General features: G+C 37.3%; 1 protein-coding gene across 2 annotated transcripts in view; it reads right to left on the bottom strand.

Annotated features, from left to right (window-relative positions):
• LRBA (LPS-responsive vesicle trafficking, beach and anchor containing) overlaps positions 1-26186 on the bottom strand; it is a 944588-nt gene that overhangs the window by 72212 nt on the left and 846190 nt on the right. For both annotated transcript variants that reach the window (XM_006870875.1, XM_006870876.1), the window contains one exon: positions 22622-22789. In XM_006870875.1, the coding sequence (XP_006870937.1) occupies positions 22622-22789 (168 nt within the window). The remainder of the gene's footprint in view (positions 1-22621; positions 22790-26186) is intronic.

Raw genomic sequence — 26186 nt, forward strand, 5'->3', positions numbered from 1 at the left:
GGAGAAGGATATCGTGTTTGGTAGGGTGGAGGGTCAGAGAAAAGAGGAAGACCTCCAGCGTGATGGATTGGCAAAGTGGCAGCATCAGTGGGCTCTAGCATGGCAATGATAGTGAGGTTGGCCCAGGATCAGGCAGTGTTTCGCTCTGCTGTGCATAAGGTCGCTATGAGTTGGTACTAACTCAATGGCACCTAACAACAACAACAACAACATAAGGGCACTAAACGACTGCCTTACAAGTTTTCAAGAGGGAGTTTAGTTTCAGAGTTTGGGGAAATTAGAATCCCCACTGAATAGTTTTTATCTTGTCTAGACGGGTCTGGTGAAAGATGGGGATAAGATTCTTATGATTCAGTAGTGAGTAGTTGTTATCATGACTAATTATGATTGTCACAACTGGAAAGGTAGAAGTTTTTTTTTCTTTTCCAAGAACAATAAGATGAAATTTTTATTGTGTTAATGGTTATACATTTATGGAAAACAACAAACATGTCAAGGATAAAAAGAAAACATTAATATATTCTTTTTTTTTTCTCTTAAATGTTTTATTGTGAATTATGTGATAGTTTACATGGGAGAACATTACTTTTACATTCATTCTATCGTATATTGTCTCATTGCCATGGTTACAATCCCCTCCATGCATCATCAACCAACCAAAAGGTATACCCTGCAATCCTTCCCCCGTACCCCCCAGGTCTTCAGCACACAGTCGCTCTCCCTCTCTGGATCTAAAGTCATCATCTCTGCCTCCATTTCAGGCATCACTGCCTTCTCTGGGTAGGGTCCTGCTCTCTGTTCTTCTCCTTTGATGGTCCTAGGGACCTCCGCTCCTAGACTGAAAAGTTAATCATTCCCTCCTTACTATAAAACGCCTACCTTTACATTTCCAACCCTCACAATCAGTCCTGATAACAATTATTCACTATTGTATCACAAGAGACCCGTCTGCATTTCATTGCATCAGCCCCGCCTAGAAAGATTGAATACTACTCACTGGACATTCTACCTTCCTCCAGGTCTAAAGGTAGAAGTTTTGTAACATAAGTGTGGGGAGTAGTTAATCTTACAGTCCAGGAACAGAGGACCTTAGGACCATCAAGGGAGAAGAGCATGAGTGGAACGTAGGACCCTATCCAGATAAGAAGTGACACCAGAGATAGAGGCAGAGATGATGACATGGAGAGATAGAGTAATTGAGGACTCACGGAAAGAGAAAGGTATGTGCTGGCGGTCAGGAGGCAGGGTGGCAGAATGTGCCCTTTGGTTGTTTAAATGATTATTTATTTCTGAGTGTTTTTGCATTCATCAAAAAAAAAAAGGGAGTATAAGCAAACAAAAAGAACTATGGATATGACATCAAATTGACTACAGCAATTTGTAAGATTACAGAAACACCATAGGTGGCAGTTAGTTTATATTAGTGGGGAGAGACAATACAGAAAAGGAGGATGCGAACAGTCATACAATCATGGAATCAATGTTACTGAATTGTATACGCTGAAATTGTTGAATTGGTGTGTGTTACGCTGGAGTGCTGGTGTGGTGCTGCAGGACAATGCAAAGTCAGTGGTTCAAACCCACCAACTACTCCTTGGAAATCATATACAGGTCACTATGAGTCAGAACTAACTTGACATCACTTAACAACATGCTCTGTATATCCTTAACAACAAAAACAAAATAATATTTTTTAAATGAAAAATATACAATCACTCAAAATGTTTCTAAAACTGAAAATAAAGAATTTAAACTCTGTAAAGCATAACTGCAAATGCTTTTTAAGAAAAAAAAAAATGCAACTGATGTATTAGCAATTGCTGTTAGAGGGTACTGACCCTATATAAAAGAGAACAAACCACTGTTGTTCAAATAACTAAAACTCAACTTGAAAAAACAAAAACAACTCAATTAGACGAAGGCTCAAAATGTAGATCAGAAGCCATTTATTCAGTAAAACACACAATATAATGCACATAGAAGATTAATGTACTGAAGAAATAAATGATACTGAATATTGTGATTCTATGGAAATTTGAATTTGCAAAGACATAACCTTGTTTTTAATTTGAGAAATTAGACATAGACAACAGCATATTAAAAGTATATATGAGTATTTTGTGTGTGTGTGTGTTTTCAAATGAAGATCACATTAGACCATAAAGTTGGTTTCAACTACAAGGTTGGCGATTCAAACTCACCAGCCACTTCTTGGAAGCCCTGTACAGGGTTGCAATGAGTTGGAACGGACTTGAAGGTACTTAACAACAACAGCAATTGAGTCTACTTCTACAAATCAGTTAAACACAAAAAGATTCAGGTACAAAATGGCTCCAACAAATCGTTAACAATAAAAACAACAACAGCAATTGAGTCTACTTCTACAAACCAGTTAAACACAAAAAGATTCAGGTACAAAATGGCTCCAACCAAAATCGTTAACAGTAAAAATTGGAGGTGGGGATTGATTGGTCATCACAATAGAAAACTAGTTAAATAAGCTATGTTAATGAATACTAGATAGTCAACAGACTGAGTGAGTAGAGTTGAATGTATTTGACATGGAAACTAGTCTACAATATAATGGAAATGAGTCTAAGATTAGAGTTCTGGTGTGGTGCTGGGGATAAAGCACTGGACTACAAGGTCGGTGTGAACCACAAGGCCGGTAGTTCAAAGTTACCAGCCACTTCTTGGAAACCCTATACAGGGTGTTCCAAGTCAGAACCAACTTGATGGCACTTAACAACAACCTAAAGTTGGTGATTCAAAATCACCTAGAGGCTCTGCAAGAGAGAGACCGGCTCATCTGCTTCTTTAAAGACTTGTTGTTAAGTGCAGTCAACTAGATTCCAACCCATAGCAACCCTGTACAGGGTTTCCAAGGAGTGACTGCTGAGTTTGAATCGCCGATCTTGCAATTCATACCAACTTTGCAATCTAGTGCATCAACACACAGTGCCATACCCAAGAAAACCCTATAGGGCAGTTCTACTCTGTCACCTGCGGCTGCTACAAGTTAGAAACTAGTAGGTGAAACCTACCAGCAAATACACGTACACTGACACATGTTCTAGGAGTACACACATACATGCAGCAATGTTGTTGTTGTTATGTGCTGTGGAGTTGGTTCCGACTCATAGCAACCCTGTACAGGGTTTCCGAGGCTGTTTATCTTTCTTTACGGGAGCAGAACACCTCATCTTTCTCCCGCGGAACCCCTGGTAGTTTTGAACTGCTGACCTTGTGTTTCGCAACCCGATTCGTAACCACTATGCTACCAGAGATCCTTACATGCAGCAATAAATACATGTAAAACTCAGAAGTCCAAACTTTTACCAGCGAAAACTATTGGCAGAATAAAAATGTATACTCTGCCCATTTTTAGATTTCTTGGCTTCTTACAATAAGTATATTATTACTTTTGATATAAAGAGTAACAAAAAAGATATTTCAATTTGATAAATAACTGAAAAAATAATCAAAATCTGCCAACATTTGATATAGATCTATGAAGGATAATTTTATCATTAACACAGTAGTAAGAAATATTTTATTAATTATCTAAAAATACCTCCAGTTTAAAGTGTCCTCCAACAGTTAAACCAAATGACCCTGTTACAAAATCAATTCAGATATTTTGAGCTTATTTCCAGACTTATTTTTATGTGTATTCCACAGAGCTATTACTTGAGAAATATCCTAACATCATTTAATATTAACTAAATATTTAGGTGGAGTCCTGGTATGGTGCTGTAGGATAAGCACTCAACCTCAAGTGTGGTTTGAACCACAAGGCTGGTGGTTCAAAATCACCAATCACTCCTCAGAAACCCTATACAAGGTCACTATGAATGGGAACTGACTGGATGGCACTTAACAACAACTACAACAACAATATCTAATAACTTATCTTTCTTTCCATGTCAATTAATTCTTCAACATTTCTTCCATTAGACTCCTGGCGTGGCACTATAGGATCAGTAATGGACTTTGATTTACAAGGTCAGCAGTTCAAATCCACCAACTGCTATTTAGAAACCCTACACAGGGTCACTATGAGTCGGATCTGATTTCATGGCACTTAACGACCACCACCACAAAATATTTAGGAAGGTGAAACCCTGTACAGGGTCGCTATGGGTCGGAACCGACTCGACAGCACTTAACAACAACAACAACATATCAATTTTGTAAGTAAATATTGTAAGTAAAGAAAAATAAAAATATTTTTCTCCAAAAGACACTGAAAATGCTTCCTATGTCTGGAAGCATATACATGTCATGATAGTAACTAGTTGCTATCGAGTCAATTCTGACTCATGGGCGACCCCATGTATGTCAGAGTAGAACTGCATTCCAGGGGTCTCAAATGATTGTTTTGGAAGTACTTGGCCAGTCCTTTCTTCTGAGGTGCCTCTGGGTAGACTCCAATCTCCAACCTTTCATTACCAGTCAAATGCATTAACTATTTGCACCACCCCGGGACTTCTGTCACGATGGGATGGATACTCAAAAAGCAAAGAGAAATAGTAGCTGACAAAATAAAGTAAGACTACTTAAAAAATAAGAATGCAGTGATAAATCAGAAGAGGACAAAAATTAATGGGGGAAAGGAACATTTTATTGACTTATCTATTCAAATGGAGTCTTGGTGTGGCGCTGTAGGATAAGCATTGGACTGCTAACCACAAGGTCAGTGGCTCAAACTCTCAGGCCACCCCTTAGAAGCCCTTTACAGGGTCGCTATGATTTAGAATCGACTTGACAGCACTTAACAATAACAGTCTACTCAAATAATCATGTGGAAGGTACTAAGGTAAAACAGTAAGTAAATACCATTTGGTAAAACTATGCAGAGATTTTCCCATTAGTGCCTTATAACTAAGCCCATACATTCCCGGCATATTAAATGAAGGCCTATACCAGCCTCACTACAATCTCCAATTCTTGTAGCTGTCCATCTACTGCAGCATAATCCCAGCTGCCAATCTGAAAGAAACCAGCTCGTCAGAGCAGACACAACCAACAGAAACAAACGTCACTCAATATGTTCAGCGCCACTGTGTTCATGGATAATTTCAAACAGTATCTCTGTCTAGAACACTGATGTGCTCATTCAAAACACCTCCATTTCTGGCTACTGGAAATTAGATAAAGCAGCCTGCTTAGAAAAATAAGTGGAATGTTGCTTCAAAGAGGTTGCCAATGCTTAGAGACAAATGTAATGAAAACACAATGAAAAGTTCTTTAAGACAAAAAACAGAAATATAACAGGGGAATTAGTTTTCTGTATGCAAAGATTAAGTTAGTTCTCAAAACCAGGAAAAAAATGTTTAAACTAAGCCATGAAAAGAAGCAGTCATTTGATCAATCAGTCACTCATTAAGAATCACTTGGCCTGTTTTCTCAAAGGTTATTTGTGAACATCCACTGTGAAAAACACAAAAAATGAGGTACAGTGAGGAATTACTGGATGCCATGATACTTGCCCTCATGGAACTTACAACCTGAAAAATACTGTGCACGTATGTACACCCATGTTTCTACACACACGTACACTTCAATTATAAACAATTAGCAGGGAGGGAAACAAGCCCTGGTGGCACAGTGCGTTAAATGCTGAACTGCTAACCACAAAGTTGGCAGTTCAAACGCAGTAGCCACTCCGAGGGAGAAAGATGAGGATGTCTGTTCCTGTCCTAACATGGTTTCATTTGTTAACATTTAAAATACATGTATTTGACTCATTGTTTCATAAATACTGTCGATACTTTCATAAATATGGGTCGATCCTTTGCAACAATAATGAAAACTAAAAGCAGCAACTAAATGCTAAGAAAACGTCCTCATCTTTGTTAAAATAAGACAAGTTTACCATTCTGAACATCTTGAAATCTTTCAGTCTTAAAAAATTTTACATATATTTTCAAATCTACTCAATCTTTTATACCTTTACCTTCCTCAAGGCTTAAATTTTGTTTAAAATTAAAATAACAAAAATTCAGCTCCTTGATTTGAGATGACTTGCCACACTGCCAGTTTTAGATGCAGATGAAGTCTGAAGGAAGCAGCGGTTCAAGATAAAAGACATCAACAAAACATAAATAAAGTCTCAGGATTCTTTAGGTTGTTGATAAGGGAAACAAATCATAAAAAATATTTAATACTTTGTCATATATGCCCTCAGATGTATAATTTAGCAACACAGTAAGTGTTAATAAAACTAGGCCTGCAGTAGGCATGATACAAAGATTAGCTTTACTGACAACTTTGATGCTTATTTAATTGACTGAGGGAAACTCTCTTGACTATTGTGGTTTTGATACACAAGGAAGTCTGGCATAATTTCATGGTGTTTTTTAATGTAGGTTTTCAATTAAAACCTGACTAATCCATACCATTTATTTGGCTGTTCACTGTACAGTTCCTGCCCTGCACTGTGTCAAATATGCCATCTGTGGAACATACTTCTGGCCAGAGATGCTTCAAAATTGCTTCTATAACATTTTGAATTATGGCTGCATGAAATCTTAACTTATTGTATTCAACACTTCTAATTTACTATACTGTTACAACCACTGCAATCATGTTGCCCTACTCTTAAATCCCACTGCAGTCACAGCAAAGATTCCTGCCCCACCTGCTTAGAACAGGCGTTCAGACCACTCCCCCAACTATTTAACAAATGTTAACAATGCTATAAATACCAATTGTGTTTATACAGTCTGAAAGATTCACTGCAGCCAGGGTTCTGCAACAGTGCTGGAGCTGAAACAAGCTGTTGACTCCCACCACGAGAGTGACTGAATTCTAAGCCAAAAATGCTTTTCCTTGGATAAGATATCTGATTTGCTACTGCTGTCATGAAGCTGGGGTCACGTAAACTTAAACACTGCTGCGCTTCTTCTGGAAAACAGACCTTCTCAGAGTGATTATGCTTTTGCTAACACAGCCATTTGGAAGAGGGAAAACCCAACCACTGACACCAAATACAACTTTAGGAATTTTTCAGGGTTTATTTTCCTACTATGAGACCCACTGTATAAACTTCTTTAAATTAAGTAATACCATGGCTTCCCCTCCCCTCATTCCCATCCAAGTAAATACAGCTGAGTTCCATTTTTGAAAGGAGATTAATGATGTTAGCTATTTTCTGAAGTCACAACAGACATAAAGTAACATGGTATTTACTTGAAAAGGAGAAAATGATACATCTACAAGAAACCTAGTGAGCATTTGTGACAAGGTGTAAGATGAAAAGCACACACACAGTACTTTGTGTTGTTAACCCTGTTCCTAGGCAACTTTTACCTGCAAGTGTATTTTTTGGCCTTTGAACTTCCTGCGCCTTTCTCAACAACAGGCTCACCCTAAGATGTTCCTCCTGCTCAGACTCTAATGCATCTGTATTTTCCATTTTAGCCTACAGCTGACTAGTCAGAAATAACTGTTTTTGCTTTTCGTTTTTGAAAAGCCAAACAGATCTGTAAACAAATACTTGTACTAAACATTTCTAATAGTACCTTTCAAGTTAAAGAGTACTGGGTGGCCAATTCTGTGGTAGAAGTCTTTTTCTGTCTGTATCAAACCACATCAAATATTAACTGCTATAGCTTGACTTTAACCTATGAATTAACGAGCCCAATTTTTGAATGGGGGTCTTCCACTACTTACATACTTTTCTGATATTTGGGTTTTCAAAAGTGAACATGCATTGTTTTGATCAAGTTTTAGAATCCTATATATAATTATTTAATAACACACATGCATACACACACAGAGCAAAGTAGTGAACCCCCAGAAATCTAGAGTTCATTAATCTCAGGTCATTTTAGGCAATGATGACAAGAACTAAAATTATCAGTAATATATATAAAAACAAAAGTAATCTTTTTCTCCTCAAATATGATGGGGGAAATGAAGAAATAAAATCAAAGTAAGGGAAACAAATTACAGTTTCATGGTTTAAATAAAAATAAATTAAGAGATTGGACTAGCTTGAATTTTGGAGATAAAAGTTTAGAAACTGTAAATTCCTTAATTCCTGTCAAAGTTATATGGATGTTATTATACAGAGCCATTACTCTGGCAACCTTGAATGTTGAGAACATGACCCCAAACCAGAAAGAAGTCACAAAATGCCTCCAAATAGTCAATACTGAAGTCAGCGTTCCTCACCCTAATGTACATTATTTATTAAGATTTCTAAACACATGTTCTAACCTTAAAAGGGAACGACAGCTGTGGGCTATTTTCTTCTTCTAGTTTAAAGAGAAATAATCTTCAGAATATAAGTAAGTGGCAAATGAAAGAATTCCATCAACCAAACTGTTCCTTATGCATATGGACACATTTAAATATATATTTTATGTTTCTTAATAGTATTTATCAATTTAATAAGATAAAATCTACTTCTATGAATATACATATAAATCTATGGCAATGTTTTGATGATGAATAGAGTCCTGGTGTGGCACTGTAGGATGTGCTAGACTGCTAACTACAAGGTTGGCAGTTCAAACTCACCAACTGCTCCTCAGAAACCCTATACAGGGTTGCTCTGAGTCAAACCAACTTGACAGCATTTAAGAACAACAGAGTATTCCAGTGTATAGATTTACCATCATTATTTATTTATCCAGGTCTCTATTTCTGGGCATTTATGCTATTGTCTAAAATGAACTGTCACCATCAAGTTGGTCTCTGATTCATGGTGATCTTGGCATAACTGGAATGGACCATTGTGATCCCAGCGTTTTTTGTTTTTTTTTTTTTTTTACTGGCTGATTTTTGGATGGACATTACCAGGCTTTCCCTCCTAGTCTTAGTCTGGAAGCTTCGCAGGAACCTATACAGCATCATTGAAGCATGCAAGGCTCCGCTGACAGACTGGTGGTGGCGGTGCACGAGGTTGGGAATGGAATCTGGGTCTCCTGCATGCAAGATCAGACTTCTACCTCTGAGCTACCACTGCCTTCTATGAATGATACAATGGGAACATTTCCTTACAGTCTTGCTCAATTATGCTTTCACTTACAGTATAAGTAAATGACATGAACATTTTCAAACTGATAGATGGTTAGAAAGATTCAACTGATTTTCATCCCACCAAATGTATAACTATCTTTTTCTCATGCCTCACATTAAGAATCTTCATATTTCATTTTTAGATAACATGCAAAAATTTGGCACATTCAATTACTAATGACAATTAACTACTTTTGATATGTAGCTTACATTTCATCTTTTGTGAATGCTCTATTCATGTACTTTGTTTCTAGCCGAATCCACCAATTTATTTAAGGATTTTGGGTTTTGATGCTGAGCTTACAAAGGTCCTTCCCATTCCAAGATTATAAAATTATTTACCTATATCCTAAATCCTATAGTTTCATTCTTTACATTTATACAACCTTAAAAAGAAACAAAACAATGTGGATTTTTGTTTTTCATTTTAAGATGCACAATGGATTCTTTTTCTTTGTTTATTTATATAGTGGATTACATTGATTTCTTTTCTAATGTTGAACTATCCTTACATGCCTGGTATGAATCCCACTTGGTTATGATGTAGTTATTATTTTTTATATGCTTTGGGTTCTTTTGGCTAGAATTCTGTTGAGAATTTTTGCACTTATAATCCTGAGGTATATTGGTTTATCATTTCTTTTTTGGTGATGTCTTTGCCTGGTTTTGGTATCAGGATTATGCTCGCCTCATAAAATGTATTCAGGAGTTCTCCACCCTTTTCTATGTTCTGGAAGAGTTTCAGTAGAAATGATACCAACCATCTCTGTTTGGTAAAAATTGAAGAAGAAGAAGGGAAAAGGGAGATGGTATTCCTGGGTAAAAACATATAGTTCTTATTCTTGGCCTCAGAAGGAAGACCTGGCAATCCAAACTGTTTCTGAAAAATAAGCCACTGAAAATCCTTATGGAGCACAGTTCAACTCTGACACACTCATGGTGTCACCATGAGTGAGAACTGACTTGCTGGCAACTGGTCTGAATTTTTGGTTTCAAGGTGGGAAATAGGAATCTAAGTTAGTTTATATTTTAAACAATCAGTCAGCTTTCCTAATTAACAAGGTATCCTTTTGCTAGTGATTTAAAGTACCACCTTTATCATATATTTTCATTCCCATACACAATATGCCTATTTCTGGAAACTCTACTTTGTTCCATTGAATTGTTAGTACTCTTACTATAATACAGTTTTTATTACAGCAGTATACATAATAAACTTACTTACTTTCACTTAGTTCTATTAAATCAACTTATTTGGTTCTTTAGCCTATTGCATCTAGGAAATATTAAACTGTGGAGCAAAATAGGGGGAGTTCAAAAGGCAGGCATACCAATATAGTAACAAGATGTGAGAGCTCACTGAGAGTAGAGACATATAAAAATATAAAAAAGAGAGGAAGAACAGAAGCCTGGAATTTACCTGAAGGTCAATTATACGGAGACCGAGCAGTGCAGTGTTTAAATGCTCAGGGGCTAACCAAAAGGTAAGCAGTCCAAATACATCAACTGCTCTATGGGAGAAAGATGTGACAATCTACTTCCATAAAAAGAGATGCAGCTCTGGAAATCCAATGGGCCAGAGTTCTATTCAGTCTTATAGGGTTTGTATGACTTGGAAATGATTTGACAGCAATGGGTTTTGCTTTGGATTTTATAACACACACAGTACAGTAACTAAGACAATATTAATTTTTTAAAAATTTGAATTCACTAAATATGCTCTCACATTTCTTTCTACTCATTGTCTTACTTGAAGATAGCCTCCTCCTTCAGGACTCACTGACATTTCTCTTGTAAATATCACAAGCAATCTCCTAGTTACCAATCTACTACCTTCACTCTTTCTTGAAACATGCTGCTTACCTTCTTGGTTCCCTGGCAACTCCTAGACATCTCTCTCATGGGTTTTTTTCTTTTTCTCACTGATTTTTCCATCGTCTATCCTGAAATTCCATCTTAAGTTGTCTTCCTCTTTTGACTGTTCCCGAAGGAATTTCATCTACTTTCCCCAGGGCACTGATGATTCCTTAGTCAAGTTATTGCAGATATAGTTTTTGAAGGGTCAACTGAAGATCTTTTTCTGCATGTCCTATTGGTACCTTGCTGTTTTCATAACTGTTGTTCATTGTAAGTTTTCCAAATCAAAATTCATTACCAGTCATCAATCACCCCAAACATCTTTGACTCTTCTCCCTCCTTTTTCCCCAATTAGTCATTAACTTTTGGCATACTAACTCCAAAATTCATTTTACATGTATACGTTAAAAGTTACTAGTATTAATCCTATGGTCATATTCTAGAAAATAACCCAAGCATCAAAAAGCATAACTCTATCACAATTGTGATAGCTAAGGTTTTGTGCCAAGTGGTCTGGTTTGGTTGTCTCCATGGTTTGGTAGTTAAGAAACAGTAATTTCTTAGGATGAGCTCTGCTGTGAGTAGCCCATCAACTGAAAGGAAGCTTCCTTGGGAGTGTGGACTGCTTCAATATATCCGACACTTGGGCAAAGCTTGCTTTCTTTTTGCTGGGTCTGGATCTTGCATCTGGTTTGTCTTCTGACTTCCAGTTTTTTGGACTCAAGCCAGTGGCCTGCTGTATTGCCTGACAAACCTGGGAGTCATCAGTAGTCTCCCATCTGAGCTTCTGAGCTTGGAATTATCCACCTATGCAACGAGAAGCCTGCCATCGGACCTGCCAATGTTGGGTTCATCTGCTCCTACAGCTATGTGAGTCAGGAGAAGACTTCAGCTGGATATCTGATCACAGCCTGACATCTAACCCCAGCCACCTCTACAACTGTGTGAGCAATTTCCTGGACATAAACCTTTCTCTGCATATATACACACACAAATGGAGTCCTGGTGTGGCGCTGTGGGTTACTGTGCCAGACTGCAAAGCCATTTGAACTGCAAGGTTGGTAGTTCAAGCTTACCAGCTGCTCCTTGGAAACCCTATATAGTGTCGCTATGGGTCAGAACCGACTCAACGGCATTTAAAAAACAACAACATATACCTATGTTGTTATATATGTGTATGTATACACACACATGTATATGTATACACACACACACACATATTTATTTATTTATACATGGAGTCCTGGTGTGGTGCTACAGGTTAATGAGCTAGACTGCAAAGTCATTTTGAACTGCAAGGCTGGCAGTTCAAGCTCACCAGCTGCTCCTTGGAAACCCTAAGCAGGGTCGCTATGGGTCGGAATGGACTCAATGAGGCACTTAACAACAACATTTATATATGTTTTGTTATTTCTGACTTACAGAGATCAACACTGTGTAGGGTTTCCAAGAAGTGACTGGTGAGCTTGTATTGCAGACTTTGCATTTCAGATCAACCTTGCAGTCCAGCACATTTACCTGCAGCACCTCACCAGGACACTCTCCCACTCCCTTTCTCCCTCTATATATAAAAGCTTCACTGGTTCTACTTCTGTAGAGAACACAGATTAAGAATATTGCTGAATTTTACTTTAAGAGCTAAGATTTTTAGAGTTTTAGAATACTCAATCTCAAAAGGTCTCTTAAAATGCCTACATCCAATTAAATTTTGATCAAATAAAATAACTAAGACTGACTTTAGCAGATGCATCCTAGTTTTCCACAAAACCATACAATAATTTTAGCAAAAATTATTCTGATGGCTTTCATCTAACAACAGTACTTACTAAAATACCTGTGTTACTATGATTAATATTATTGTTAATTTGAGAAAGGAGAAATTCTAAAAATGATTAAATGCATTGCAAGAATGGACTCCTAGTACGGTGCTGTAGGATCAGCACTGGACTGAGAACCACATGGTCAGCAGTTCAAGCCTACCAGCTGCTCCTTGGAAACCCTATACAGGGTCCTTATGAGTCGGAACTGAATCGACAGCACTTAACAGCATTTTAAGGAAAAAACAATGGAAGAGTGGCCTCAGTTTAAATGCTCTTTTCAATTAGTAAAATAATATATGATCATTGTAGAAAAAGGCTCAAAGTCAGTCACAACCATCACACGATGAGGAACAGAAAGAAGGCCAGTGTGTAAAAGGGCCAGTAATAAGTCAAACATCATGGGATGAAATCAGAGCGGTAGGCAGGAGCCAGATCATACAGGTGGAGTAGGATTAGGATTTTATTCTATGTGTAATGTGAAATAAGAAGGCTTAAGTAAAAGGTGGTTTGATCTTATAAAAAAAAAATCTTATAAAAACAAATTTATAAGTTTGTCAGCTCTGTAGAAAGTAAACTATAGGTAGTTAAGGGCAGAAACAGGAAGAACAAGTCTGCTGTAAATTCATGGGAGAAATGATGATGGTGGTGGTTTGTACTAGTGATGGATAGAAATAAATGGCTTGCAAATATATTTTGGAGTAAACCTAGCTGTTCTTCATTGCCAACTTCTTATGCAGTCCAAATTCAGTCACAGCACCATATTGAATTCCTTCTGATATACTATTGCCTCTGCTTCCAATCCCTTTCTCCTTTCTTTTGTTTCACCTATCTGACTACTTACTTATTCCTACTGGATTACGATCAGGCAGTTACTACTCTCTTAAACTAGTTTGGTTTGTCCCTCCTTTTCACTTCTATATAGATAGTATATACATCTACCAAGAGCATATAATATTAAAAAATAAATGTATATAAATACATATATATGTATGTGTGTATATGTGCATATCTAAACTTTATCACTTCTTAATAATCAAACTCCATAATTTAAATGTTTCATGCTTTTAGACACAGCAAATACCATTTATAAGAGAAATGATAGGTGAATATTCTATGTAAATATAGAGAATTGTCCTAGAAAACATGCTTGCAAATACAAATACATATTTAAAATTATTTAAAGGAAATACACTAAATGTTCTGGAAAAGGAAAACATTTTATAAAATAAATATTCAATCTTTCATATATTTATTGTATCTGACTCTAAATTCAATTCTATTTCTTTCTCCTTTTAAAATTTCTTTTTTTTTTTTTTAAACTTTTTTATTGTGAATTGAGTGAAAGTTTACAGACAGGAGCATCAGTTTTTACATTCAACAAACCAGACACTTGGTTTCATCTCAGTGATTGCAATTCCCTCCCTGCAACAACAGTTATCCCACTTCCTCCCTGTGGTTCCTATTTCCATTCACCCTCCTTCCCAGCCCTTCTCAACTTTTCCTTAGGTAAATATTACCCTTTTGATAGTGAATGATTGACCTTTCCATAGAGACCATGTCTTACTAGTGTTGTTGTCCCCCCTATACCTATCTACTGCTTAGCTGAAAACAGGGCCATCAAAGTGAGTTCCTTTCCAGACCTGAAGGGATGTCAAGGGCCATAGTCTCCGGTTCCTCCAGCCTCTTTCTGACCAGAAAGCCTGGTCTTTTTAAATTTTGTTTTGTTTTTAATAATTTTGAAGTCTGTTGCACATTTTCTCCCACTCTATCTGGGACATTCTAGTGTGATCCCTTTCAGAGCCTTTGGTAGTGGTAGTTGAACACCATCTAGTTCTTCTGCTCTCAGACACATGGAGACTGATGTTCACATGTTCCATTATTCCATGGGACTAACTGATTCCAAGCATCTTCAATTTTCATCACTCTTCTTTCTTCTACACATGGAGAGACCAATAGCTGCACTTCCGATGGCTGCTCATGAGTTAAGATCATAGGTGCTATTCACCAATGTAGATGTAGAACATTACTTTGGTGGAGTATGTCATGCCAATGGTTCCTCTGAGATTATAGTCTTGAGCCCCCAGGTTCAGCAACTCATTGCCTTAAGACATTTGATAATATCTAAGAAGTTCTTATCATTGTGCCTGTTGTACGTTCCACAGCATTCATAATGGTATTTGCAACAAAGTAAAACCCATGTACAAATATCCTCTTTCAAACTTTTATATATTTGTGAATATAATCCCACTCTTCCTCCCATACCCATTCAACCTGTGCTGCTGGTCCATGTATCTACCTGCATAACACTGTTTTTCCAAGTTTGTATATACATCACCATTTACTCCTTTCCTCTTTCGTCCTTGCATACCTCCCTGGGTTTTTACCTATCTTCATCATTATCCTTGTTTTATGATTGATGAGAATTATATTTGAAGAAAGAAAAGTCTATGAATAAGCCAAAGCAAATTCAGCCAAATGACCAATTTTAATTTTTTTATCCCTTTTCTCTAGATGAATATATGTAACGCTAAGGAAACGAGATTAAATGTGGTAAAGGCAGAGAGAAAGCAAAATAAGATAATGAGAGACAGACCAAAAAAAAAAAAAAAAAAAGCGAAGTAAAGAGGTCTGTTAGCATAAGACGCTAGAGATAAGATTATAAACATCTTTAAGTTAGGGTCATACATATTTGACAAATGATTAGCATATTTGCCTGAAGTAATTCTTTCTGGCGTGTGATATATGTAAATGTAGCCATAGTTGTATATTGATAACACAGCTGCTTTCTAAAAATTAAAAACAACATAAAAGTTTAATGTGCTGCAGGCTGTTTCTCTGATTACTCTTCTTACTCGTATGGCTATTATTTTTATCGTTTAGTGCTCTTTTTATAGAGAGATTATTTTTATGATTACTTACTATACCATATGTAAGTATTTTAGCCATGCAGAGGTGAAAAAATTCACTCTAGAACAGAGACTTTCCCGAGAGGAATGATACTTTTCCCAAGCACTGGGTGAATTCATGATTTGTACGTACGCAATCTGCCTCTGTATGACTGAAAACGTAAATGTTCCAAATTTTGGTAATTGTAGATAGAAAAAGTGAAAGAAAAGCTCGTGAACAGACATGTCTAGTCTACTTTAACTACTAAAGAGGCACAAATCTATTTTAGTACTGTGATTCTGCGCATAATGAATGCGTTAACGTAAGTCAAATAGCTATACTAGTATTAGTGATGTTAAAGCACCTTCCTGAGCCAACCTAAACTCATTGTCGTTAGGTTGATTCCAACTCACAGTGACCTTAATAGGGCAGACTAACACTGTCCCATAGTGTTCCCAAGACTATAATTTTATGGAAGCAGACTGCCTCATCTTTCTCCCACGGGACAGCTGGTGGTTTCAAAATACTAAGTTAGCATCTAAGTGCTTAACTACTGTGTCACCAGGGGTCCTTTAAAGCTTCTTGTTGTTAAGTGCCCTTGAGTCAATTATGACTCATAGCAACCCTGTACAGGGTTTCCGAGTAGCAGCTGGCGGGTTTGAACCTCTGACCTTATGGGTAACAGTCCAGAGCTTATTTTATAGTGCCATACCAGGACCCCTGAAGCATCTTTTTGTTGTTGTTAAGTACTGTCAAGTTGTTTCCCACTCAGAGTGATCCTGTATTGGGTGTCCAAGGCATGGATGGTGAGCTTGAACTGACAACCTTGAGGTTCAAACCAACCTTTCAGTTCAGCTCATTAACCCACAGCACCACACCATGACTCCTAAAGCATCTTGACGTTGTTGTTAAGTGCCTTTGAGTCAGTTTCGACTCATAGCAACCCCGTATAGGGCTTCCAGGGAATGGCTGGTGAGCTTGAAGCACTGACATTGAGGTTCAAACTGACTTTCCATTCCAGCTCATTAATCCACAGCACCATACCATGACTCTGAAAGCATCATAAAGGAATAAAATTCTGAAGAAATATGGGGTTTAGGAGTAAATTAAGTGATATTACTGTTAAGTGCCATCAAGTCAGTTCCAAGCCATAATGACCCTGCATAGGGTTTCCGAGGAGTGGCGGGTGAGCTAGAACCACCAACATTGCAGATCAAATCAACTTTGCAGTCCAGCGCATTAATCCGCAGCACTACAGCTTTGCTACCTGGAGGAGGCCTGTGACCAGATGCGACCTGGAAACTGTACTCAGTCTCAGGGATAAAGGCATTGCCATGGTCAAGGGTAAAGCTGTGAGAACTGCCTCCTTTGACCTCTAATATAGCTTTACCCCAATTCTAAAGCTTTGAAGGAAACAGAGTTTATGAAGAGATAGAGCACCTCTACAATCCCTCATATTTTCCTCATAGCACTTATCATTAATTAAAATTATATGCTTTATTTTAGCTATTTTCCGCACACTCTGTTAGAATATAGACTCACTCTATAGGCTGAGAAACTTTATCTGTCTTGCTTATCTTTGTATTTTAGCACCTTGCGCAAAATGATTATTTTTTTAAATGAATGAATGAGATAATGAATTTTTCTAGCATATCCGATCCATCTGCCTTCATTATCTTTTTGGTCTAATCAGTATTCATGTTTACCATTTTAACCACATCCCCTTAACGATTTCATCAATAAAGCTTCCAGCTTTAATTCTTTTTTTTTTTCTTTATACCATACTCTTTGGAGACCTGGTGTGGTGCTGTGGGTTAAAGCGCCAGACTGCAAAACCATTTGAACTGCAAGGTTGGAGGTTCAAATTCACCAGCTGCTCCTTGGAAACCCTACACAGGTTTTCTATGGGTCAGAATCGACTCAACAGCACTTAACAACAACAACTCTTGGAGTACTGGTGTAGCACTGCAGGTTAATGTGCTGGACTGCAAGGTCAGCGGTTCAAGCTTACTAGTTGCTCCTTGAAACCCTATACAGAATCGCTATGAGTTGGAACAGACTCGACGGCACTTAAGAAAAACAACGACAAACCATACTCTTATGGAGTCCGGATATGCCACTGTAGGATAAGCACTAGACTGCTAACCACAGGTCAGCAGCTCAAACCTACCAGCCACTTCTCAGAATCCCTATATAGAATTGCTGAGTCAGAACCAACTCAACAGCACCCAACAATCACCACCACCATACTCCATGACAAAATCCCACTTCTCTTTAAAAAAATACGTATTACTCTTCTCTATTCAATTTTTTCTATGTCTATTCTCCTGCTGTTCGCAACAGAAAAAGACAACATAGACAAGAAATAAATAATAATTATTAAGCACTCATTTCTGTGTTAAGTTTTCCAAAAACACAAGAGGCCTTCGAAAAGTTCAGGAAAACTTTCATTATACTTTAATTCCATTTTTCATTAGCTTTCTGATGCGCCATCATATCCTATTCTCGGTATAACCCTCATAAAGGCAATCTGGTTGTCTTTTCCACTTCATCCACACACGTTTACCTATACCAGTCCCCATGCTAACTTTCTACTCTCCAATCTCAGATGAGGCAATGTTGTTCTCTCCTGTCCAGTGCTTATCTCTATCTGTGCTCTGGATTTTGTTTCTTTCCACTACCCCTCATAGAGCTTGGTAATCTATTACACATTCTCTCCTGCACACTTGGCATGTTTCTTCTTTTTTGGATCTTTCCAATTAACACAGAAACATATTCAAATGCCTTATTTAAAAAAAAAGTATATATACATTTCTTACAGTGACTGTTGCTAGGTTTAGGGTTTCTTTCTCAAGTTACACTATACAACACTATGAGTCTACTACAAAACTTACTAAAATGTACAGTATAAGTAGATGGATTGTATAATATGTAATGATATCTCAATAAAGTAATTAAAAGTTTCTCCCTAATTTTCTCTACTCACTGTCCTTATTTTCTCACCTCCAATTCATAGTACAATCCTCAACCTTCTAAGCAACTTTCTTTAATTAAGATCACTTATGATATTGTTAAGAAAATTTAGCACGCATTCTTAAGAAAATTTCAGTGGGTTCTGATCTGTTCAATTTTCCCATCAGAAAGATTTAAAAATACATGAGTTCACATCACCCACCTTCAGTGGTTCCCCAATGCCTTTATAATGCAGTTAAAATTATTCTTTTTGGTAATAAAAACCCTTCACAATCTACCTTCTATCCATCTCTGTGACCTCATCATCTTCAGGTCACTGTGCATATACCATAAGCTCCAGACACCTTTCATCTATGGATGAAAGTTACAGTTACTTCAGGATCACTATCCACTGCTCGTATCTTTACCTGATGTTTCTATTCATCTATGATGGCATAATTCTTAATACTTATGTTCTAGCTCGGGAGAAAGATCAGGCTTTCTACTCCCGTAAAGATTTACACCCTCGGGATCCCTGTACAGGGTCGCTATGGGTTGGAACCGACTCGACGGCACTTAACAACAACAAATGTTCTAGCTCTCAGTATACTGAGTAGTGTCTGAGATCTTAAAACAGGGGTGGGGAATGTCCAGCCCTTGGGCCATATGTTGCTGTGGTTATGTGCCATTGAGTCGGTTCTGACCCATAGCTACCCTGCATACGGTTTCCAAGAAGCGGGGTGAGCTTGTACTGCTAACCTTGCATTCAAACTGACTTTGCAGTGTAGTGCATTAACCCACAGTGCCATACCAGGGCTCCATAAGGTGCACAAAATCAGTTGATCTGGCCCTGCCAAGGCAACCGTGGTTCCAGTTATCACATTTGTTGTTGTTAGGTGCCATCGAGTCGGTATTGACCCATAGCGACTTTATCACAGCAGAATGGAACACTGCCCGATCCTGGGCCAACCTCACTACTGTTGTCACACTTGAGTCCATCAATGCTGCCACTTGGCTAATCCATCTCATTGGGGGTCTTCCTCTTTTTCTCTGACCCTCCACCTTACCAAATATGGTATCCTTCTCCAGTGACTGGTCCCTACTGACAATATGTCCGAAGTATGAGAGGCGAAGTCATCACATTAGGAGTGAGTTAATTAAATGTTTGACCAAATATAGCAGACTAATTTGTTGTTGTTGTTTTTGTTTTAAGTTTTTATTGTGAATTGAGTGTTAGTTTACTTGGGAGAACACAGGTTTTACATTCATCATTTCATTGCAATGATTATAGTCTCCTCTGTGCATCATCATTCAATAGTATTTACTTCTATCCCCTCTTTTTTGGGTGTGGGTGTGGGTAGGGAGATGTGCACAAAAACACTCAGGAATATATAATCATTTAAACAACCAAAGGGCATATTCTGCAAGCCTAGCAGACTAATTTTTAAATTGACAATTATGCATGGCCTGCGAATGGTGTTTAAATTTTGGCAGGAAAACGGTTCACCACCCTGACTTAAGAGCTTACGAACAATCATTTAAAATACAACTACTGGTCATTTTCTGGAACAAAAGAGAAAGAAGAAAACCTAAGACTCAGAGAGGAAACTAGGCTACAGGACTGTCTACATATTCCCCTTCATCTTGATACAGAAGGACCCTGGCTGCCACTACTGAACATTCTGACCAGGAAAATCAAGGATAAACCTTGATCAAAAAAAAAAAAAGGGAAAATATGTGGAGTGGAACTTCAAGCTTTTAAACAATCAAGCCTTACTGAACCTACTGAGCCTGGAGAAGTCCATAAGACTATGGTCCTGAGCTACTCTTAAATTGAAAATATCCCTGGAAGGAAGGAAGGAAGAACTAAATATTACAAACAACACTTTAATTAGAAATAAAAAAAATCTATATGTGGGGGAAGTTCAAGGGAAAATTGAATTAAAAGATAATGGATTTTTGTCCACAAACTTTTCGAAGCTCCCTTGGATAAGACCAAAATTGTATAACAGCTATATTAATTATTGATGAGAAGGCTGAGGGAAGGAAGATTAAGCAAATAGCAACGAAATAATTGGAACTGAAATGATGAAAATGTTGACACAATGTTAAGAATTTAACCAGTGCCACTGATGCTTAGGAATTGTGGAATGGGAGTGAGTTTTGCTGAGTATATTTTCATTTAAAACTTAATTTGCTGCTGATGAACTATTTGGGGGTACAGGGAAGATAAAAAAAAATCAAAGAAAGTGAAAGCAAACATTTTAGGAAATGAGGATCATGCAAAAATAGATTCTAAAAACTTAAGGTTATAATGTGCTAGATTAAGTGAAAACAAAAAAAATAATTTATGTATATATAGAGAGAGTCAGGTACACATAGCTTAATGTCTGTCCAGGCAACATCTGATCAAAGACTAAGGACCTACTAGGGTTTTTATATTATTTTTGCTTGCTATTATGAATTGGGTGAAGGTTTACAGAGCAGATTGTCAATTTTACATTTAAAAATTCAGAGACATCTTGTTTCATCACATTGCTTACAAACACCTCAATGTACTGTCACTCATTCTACTTCCTCCCTGGTTGAACATCAACCATTTCTTTTTGGTACCATGACTCTCTATATTTCTTTGATGCTTTCTGCATCATTCAATATTTTGCCCATATTGCAAGGTGATGTTTGAATTTTTCTTTTTTTTTTTTTTAACTTCCAGTTCTTTCAGCTTGAGAAATGCTTAGCATGTTCTTCCCTAACTCCAAGTCTTTGCACATTTCACTATAATACTTGACTTCGTCTTCTTGAGTTGCCCTTTGAAATTTTCTGTTCTGCTCTTTTACTTCCTCCTTTCTTCCTTTTGTTTTACCCTCTGTACTCTTGAGAGCAAGTCTCAGAATCTCTTATGATATCCATTCTGGCCTTTTCCTTCTTTCTTGTCTTCTTTATGTATGATGTTCTTGATGTCATCCCACAACTCTTGGTTTTCTGTCATTAGTATTTAATTCATCAAATTTATTTTTGAGATGATCCCTAAATTCAGGTGGGATACACTCAAGGTCATATTTTGGTTCTGGTGGACTTGTTTTAATTTTCTCCAGTTTCAGTCCTATATGTAAACTTGCATATGAGCAAGTACATTATCCTACAGCACCACAACAGGACTCCTATGTTAGATATAGAGTATACATTAACAGATTAAAATACAGTGAAATCTCTGAAAGCAAGAACTCCATGGAGCTGCATTGTGTTTCTAGGTTTCACCAATTGTCCACCTCCATCAAGATGGATTCTTACCACTTTGCTATTGCTCTCTTATTAGTGGAAAAAACATATGAGTTTTCCTTCTCTGACAGGCTCCCACTTTACATAGGTTCCCAGATTTTGCAAGGTATATACAATTGTTTTGTTTTGTTTTTAAATTAAAACCGTATTTTGAATGTTTTCTCTTAGAAAATAAATGACAAAGATGAAACAAATTTCAATGACATTACTACCAAATCTGACAATGTAGAAAAGTACTTCAGACTTTGTTCCTACATACACTTGTATATCATTAGACACTAAAACTAGCAAACTAAAATGAGTGATAAAAAATAGTAAGACTGCTCCTTGTCAAAGGCAAAAATTTGTGAGACCCAGGAAAAAAATGAGGCAGCCCCATCAAGTCCAGTTCTCACAGGTTTAGCTGTGTATGTTTATATATGACATGTATTATATATTTTATCACATTTAAATGCATTTATACTCACAGTTCTATTTCTTTAATGAATTCAGAGCTATTTTCCTTAATTTTACATCATTTGATTAGCTTCTAAGGCTGTAGAAATTATAAAAACTTATCCACTTAATAATTCCAAATTGAAAAAGCTTTCATTTTAAACTAAGTAGGACATTTGGAGAGAATTCCTTGGTTAAGGATCTAGCTAATCACTGACAATATGATCCTGCTCAAGTCACTTCATCCATCTGGTTTCAGTTTCTTCATCAGGAAAATGAAAGGATGGGGAAGATGCTATCTAAGATCTTTAGTTTAAAAATACTTGATTAGAAAATTATGTCTCAGAAAGATAACTTACCTCTCTCAATATAGGATCAGTTATTGAATTCAAATTGACAGCTCCTTCATAGGTCAAATAATAGAACACATTGAGGGACCGGACTGCTTCTGGTCCTTGCTGTTTATAGCCAAAAATGAGATCAATCCACTGGTGAAGTTGGCAGGACACAAATTCACTCTCCAGGGCCTGAAGAACAAATAGATCAGGTTACTCTGTTGATTTCTATTTTAAAAAACAGAAATTTAAAACAAGCAGTAAAGTTTAATATTAAATTTATTCTAAATAAAGAATTAAAACAGCAACAGCAAAAAAAAAACAAACCCTTATTTTGATGTCCTATTTACGGCCAGAATCTGTTCTTCTTTTTTTATAATTAGAGACTCTCTATCACTTGTCACACAGAACTGCAACAGATTGATAATTTCAGTATTCTTTCTGTACTGCAATTACTACAAGGGCTAGGACTGCATGTGTCCAAGTCACATTTGGCAAGGATTCATTATAAGTTTCAAAGAAAGGAAAGAAAAGGCAAAAACATAAAAAAATTCATTATTCTTTTGAAATATTTATAACTTTTCTCAAATTAAAACACTTTTTTTTTGTTTTGTTTTCTATTGCAACAGCTGTAACCAAATCATTTGAGTATCTTAATTGAGTTTTTATACAAACAAATTTGAGGTTTGGATAGAGCCCACATACTGCTTTAGAGTATATTCTGACTCACTGCAGCATTATTGCTGCACCATAGGGGTTCAGAAGCTGTAAATCCTTGTTGCTGTTAGGTGCCATCGAGTTACTACCGACTTACAGCACCCTTATGCATAGCAGAACGAAACACTGAGTGATCCTGGACCAACCTCATTGCTGTTGTCATGCTTGAGTACATCGATGTTGTCACTTTGCCAATCCATCTCATTGGGGGTCTTCTTCTTTTTCTCTGACCATCCACCTTACTAAATATGATATCCCTCTCCAGCGACTGGTCCCTCCTGACAACATGTCCAAAGTATGAGAGACGAAGTTTGGCCATCTTGGCCTCCAAGGAACACTCTGTCTGCACTTCTTCAAACACAGATCTGATGGTTCTTTGGGCAGCCCATGGTACTTTCAATATTCTCCTCCATCACCATAACTCAAAACCATCAATTCTTCTATGGTCTTCCTTATTCACTGTCCAGCTTTCCCATGCATATGAGATTATTGAAGATACCATGGCTTGGGTCAGGTGCACCTTAATCCTCAAGCTGACATCTTTGCTCCAAACACTTTAAATAGGTCTTGTGTAGCAGATTTGCGTAATGCAATGTCCTTTGTTTTCTTGACTGCAGCTTCCATGAGTGTTGATAGTTGATCCAAGAAGAATGAAGTCCTTGACAACTTCAATCTTTTCTCCATTGATAAGAATGTTGTTTATTGGTCCAGTCGTGAGGATTTTTGTTTTCTTGGCATTGAAATGTAATCCATATGAAAGGCTGAGCTCTTTGATCTTCATCAGTAAATGTTTTAAAGTCCTCTTCACTTTCAGCAAGCAAGATTGTATCATCTGCATATCACAGGTTGTTAATGAGTATTCCTCCAATCCTGATGCCACATTTTTTGTTCATATAACCCAGCTTCTCGGATTATTTGCTCAGCATACAGGTTGAATAGTATGGTGAAAGAATACAACCGTGTCACACACCTTTCTTAATTTTAAACCATTCAGTGTTGCCATGTTCTGTTAGAACAACTGCCTCTTGGTCCAGGTAAAGATTCCTCATGAGCACAATTCAGTGTTCCAGAATACTCATACTTTGACTTGAACCTTTGGAAGTTCTCTGTTAATGTATGATTGCAGCCATTTCTGTATTATCTTTAGTAAAACTTTACTCGCAAGGCATATCAGAGATTGTCCGATGATTTACGCATTCCGTTGGGTCACCTCTCTTTGGAACGGGCACAAATATGGATCTCTTCCAATCAGTCGGTCAGATAGTTGTCTTCCAAGTTCTTGGCATAGATGAGTGAATGCCTCCTGTGCTGTCTCACTTTCTTGAAAGATTTCCACTTTTATTCCATCAATTCCTGGTGCCTTGTTCTTTGTCAATTCCTTCAATGCACTTTGGACTTCCTCCCTGAGTATCATTGGCTCTTGATCATATGCTACCTCTTGAAACAGTTGAACATTAACCACCACTTCCTTTTGGTACAGTGACTCTATTTATTTCTTCCATCTTCTCTTGATGCTTTCTGCATCATTCAATAATTTGCCCAGAGAATCTTTCAATAACGAGAGTTGAGGCTTGAATTTTTTCTTCAGTTCACCAGCTCAGCTTGACAAATGCTTCCTTTTTGGTTTTCTGATTCCAGATCTTTGCACATTTTGTTGTAATATTTGGCTTTGATTTCTCGAGCTCACCTTTGAATTTTCCTGTTCAGCTCTTGGACCTCGTTTCTTCCATTTGCTTTAGCATCTCTACACTGGAGAGCAAGTTTCATTGTCTCTTCTGACATCCATTTTGACCTTTTCCTTCTTTATTGTCTTCTTAATCACTTTTTTCTTTCTTCATGTATGATGTTCTTGATGTCATCCCACTACTGTTCTGGTCTTCGGTCTTTAGTGTTTAATGTATCAAATCTGTTCTTCAGATGATCTCTAAATTCAGGTGGATATATTCAAGGTCATATTTTGGCTCTCGTGGGCTTGTTTTCATTTTCTTCATCTTCAGTTTGAATTTGCATATGAGCAGTTGATGGTCTATTCCACAGTCTGCCCCTGGCCTTGCTTTGACTGATGATATGGAGCTTTTCCATGGTCTCTTTCTGCAGATATAGTCAATTTGATTTCTATATATTCTATCTGTTGAGGTCCATGTGTATAGTCGTTTGTTATGCTACCTAAAGAAGTATTTGAAATGAACAAATCATTGGTTTTACAGAGTTCTATCATGCATTCTCCAGCATCATTTCTATCACCAAGGCCATATTTTCCAACTACTGATCCTTCCTCTTTGGTCCCAACCTTTGCATTCTAAATACCAGGAATGATCAATACATCTTGAATGCATGTTTGATCGATTTCACATTGAAGAAACTGGTAGAATACTTCTATTTCATCCTCATTGGCTTTAGTGGTTGGTTCATCAATTTGAATAATAGTGGTATTAACTGGGCCTCCCTGTAGGCACATGGATATTATCCTATCACAGACATCATTGTACCTCATGACTGATCTGGATATGTTCTTTTTGAATGAATGCAACACCATTCCTCTTCAATTTGTCATTTCTGGCACAGTAAACCATGTTGCTGTCAGATTCAAAATGGCCAATACCAGTCCATTTCAGCTAACTAATGCCGAAGTTATCGGTGTTTATGCGTTACATTTCATTTTTGACAACTTCCAGTTTTCCCAGATTCATATTTTGTACAGTCCATGTTCCGATTTTCAATGGATGTTTACAGCCGTTTCTCTTCATTTTGAGTTGTGCCCCATCAGCAAATGAAGGTTCCGCTGGCTTCACTACCATGGGCTTTACTGCATTCGCGTCATCATGGTCAACTCTACTTTGAGGAGGCAGCTCTTCCCCAGTCGCATTTTGAG

The sequence above is a fragment of the Chrysochloris asiatica genome, unplaced genomic scaffold (genome assembly GCF_000296735.1).
Source record: "Chrysochloris asiatica unplaced genomic scaffold, ChrAsi1.0 scaffold00155, whole genome shotgun sequence".
Classification (NCBI taxonomy): domain Eukaryota; kingdom Metazoa; phylum Chordata; class Mammalia; order Afrosoricida; family Chrysochloridae; genus Chrysochloris; species Chrysochloris asiatica.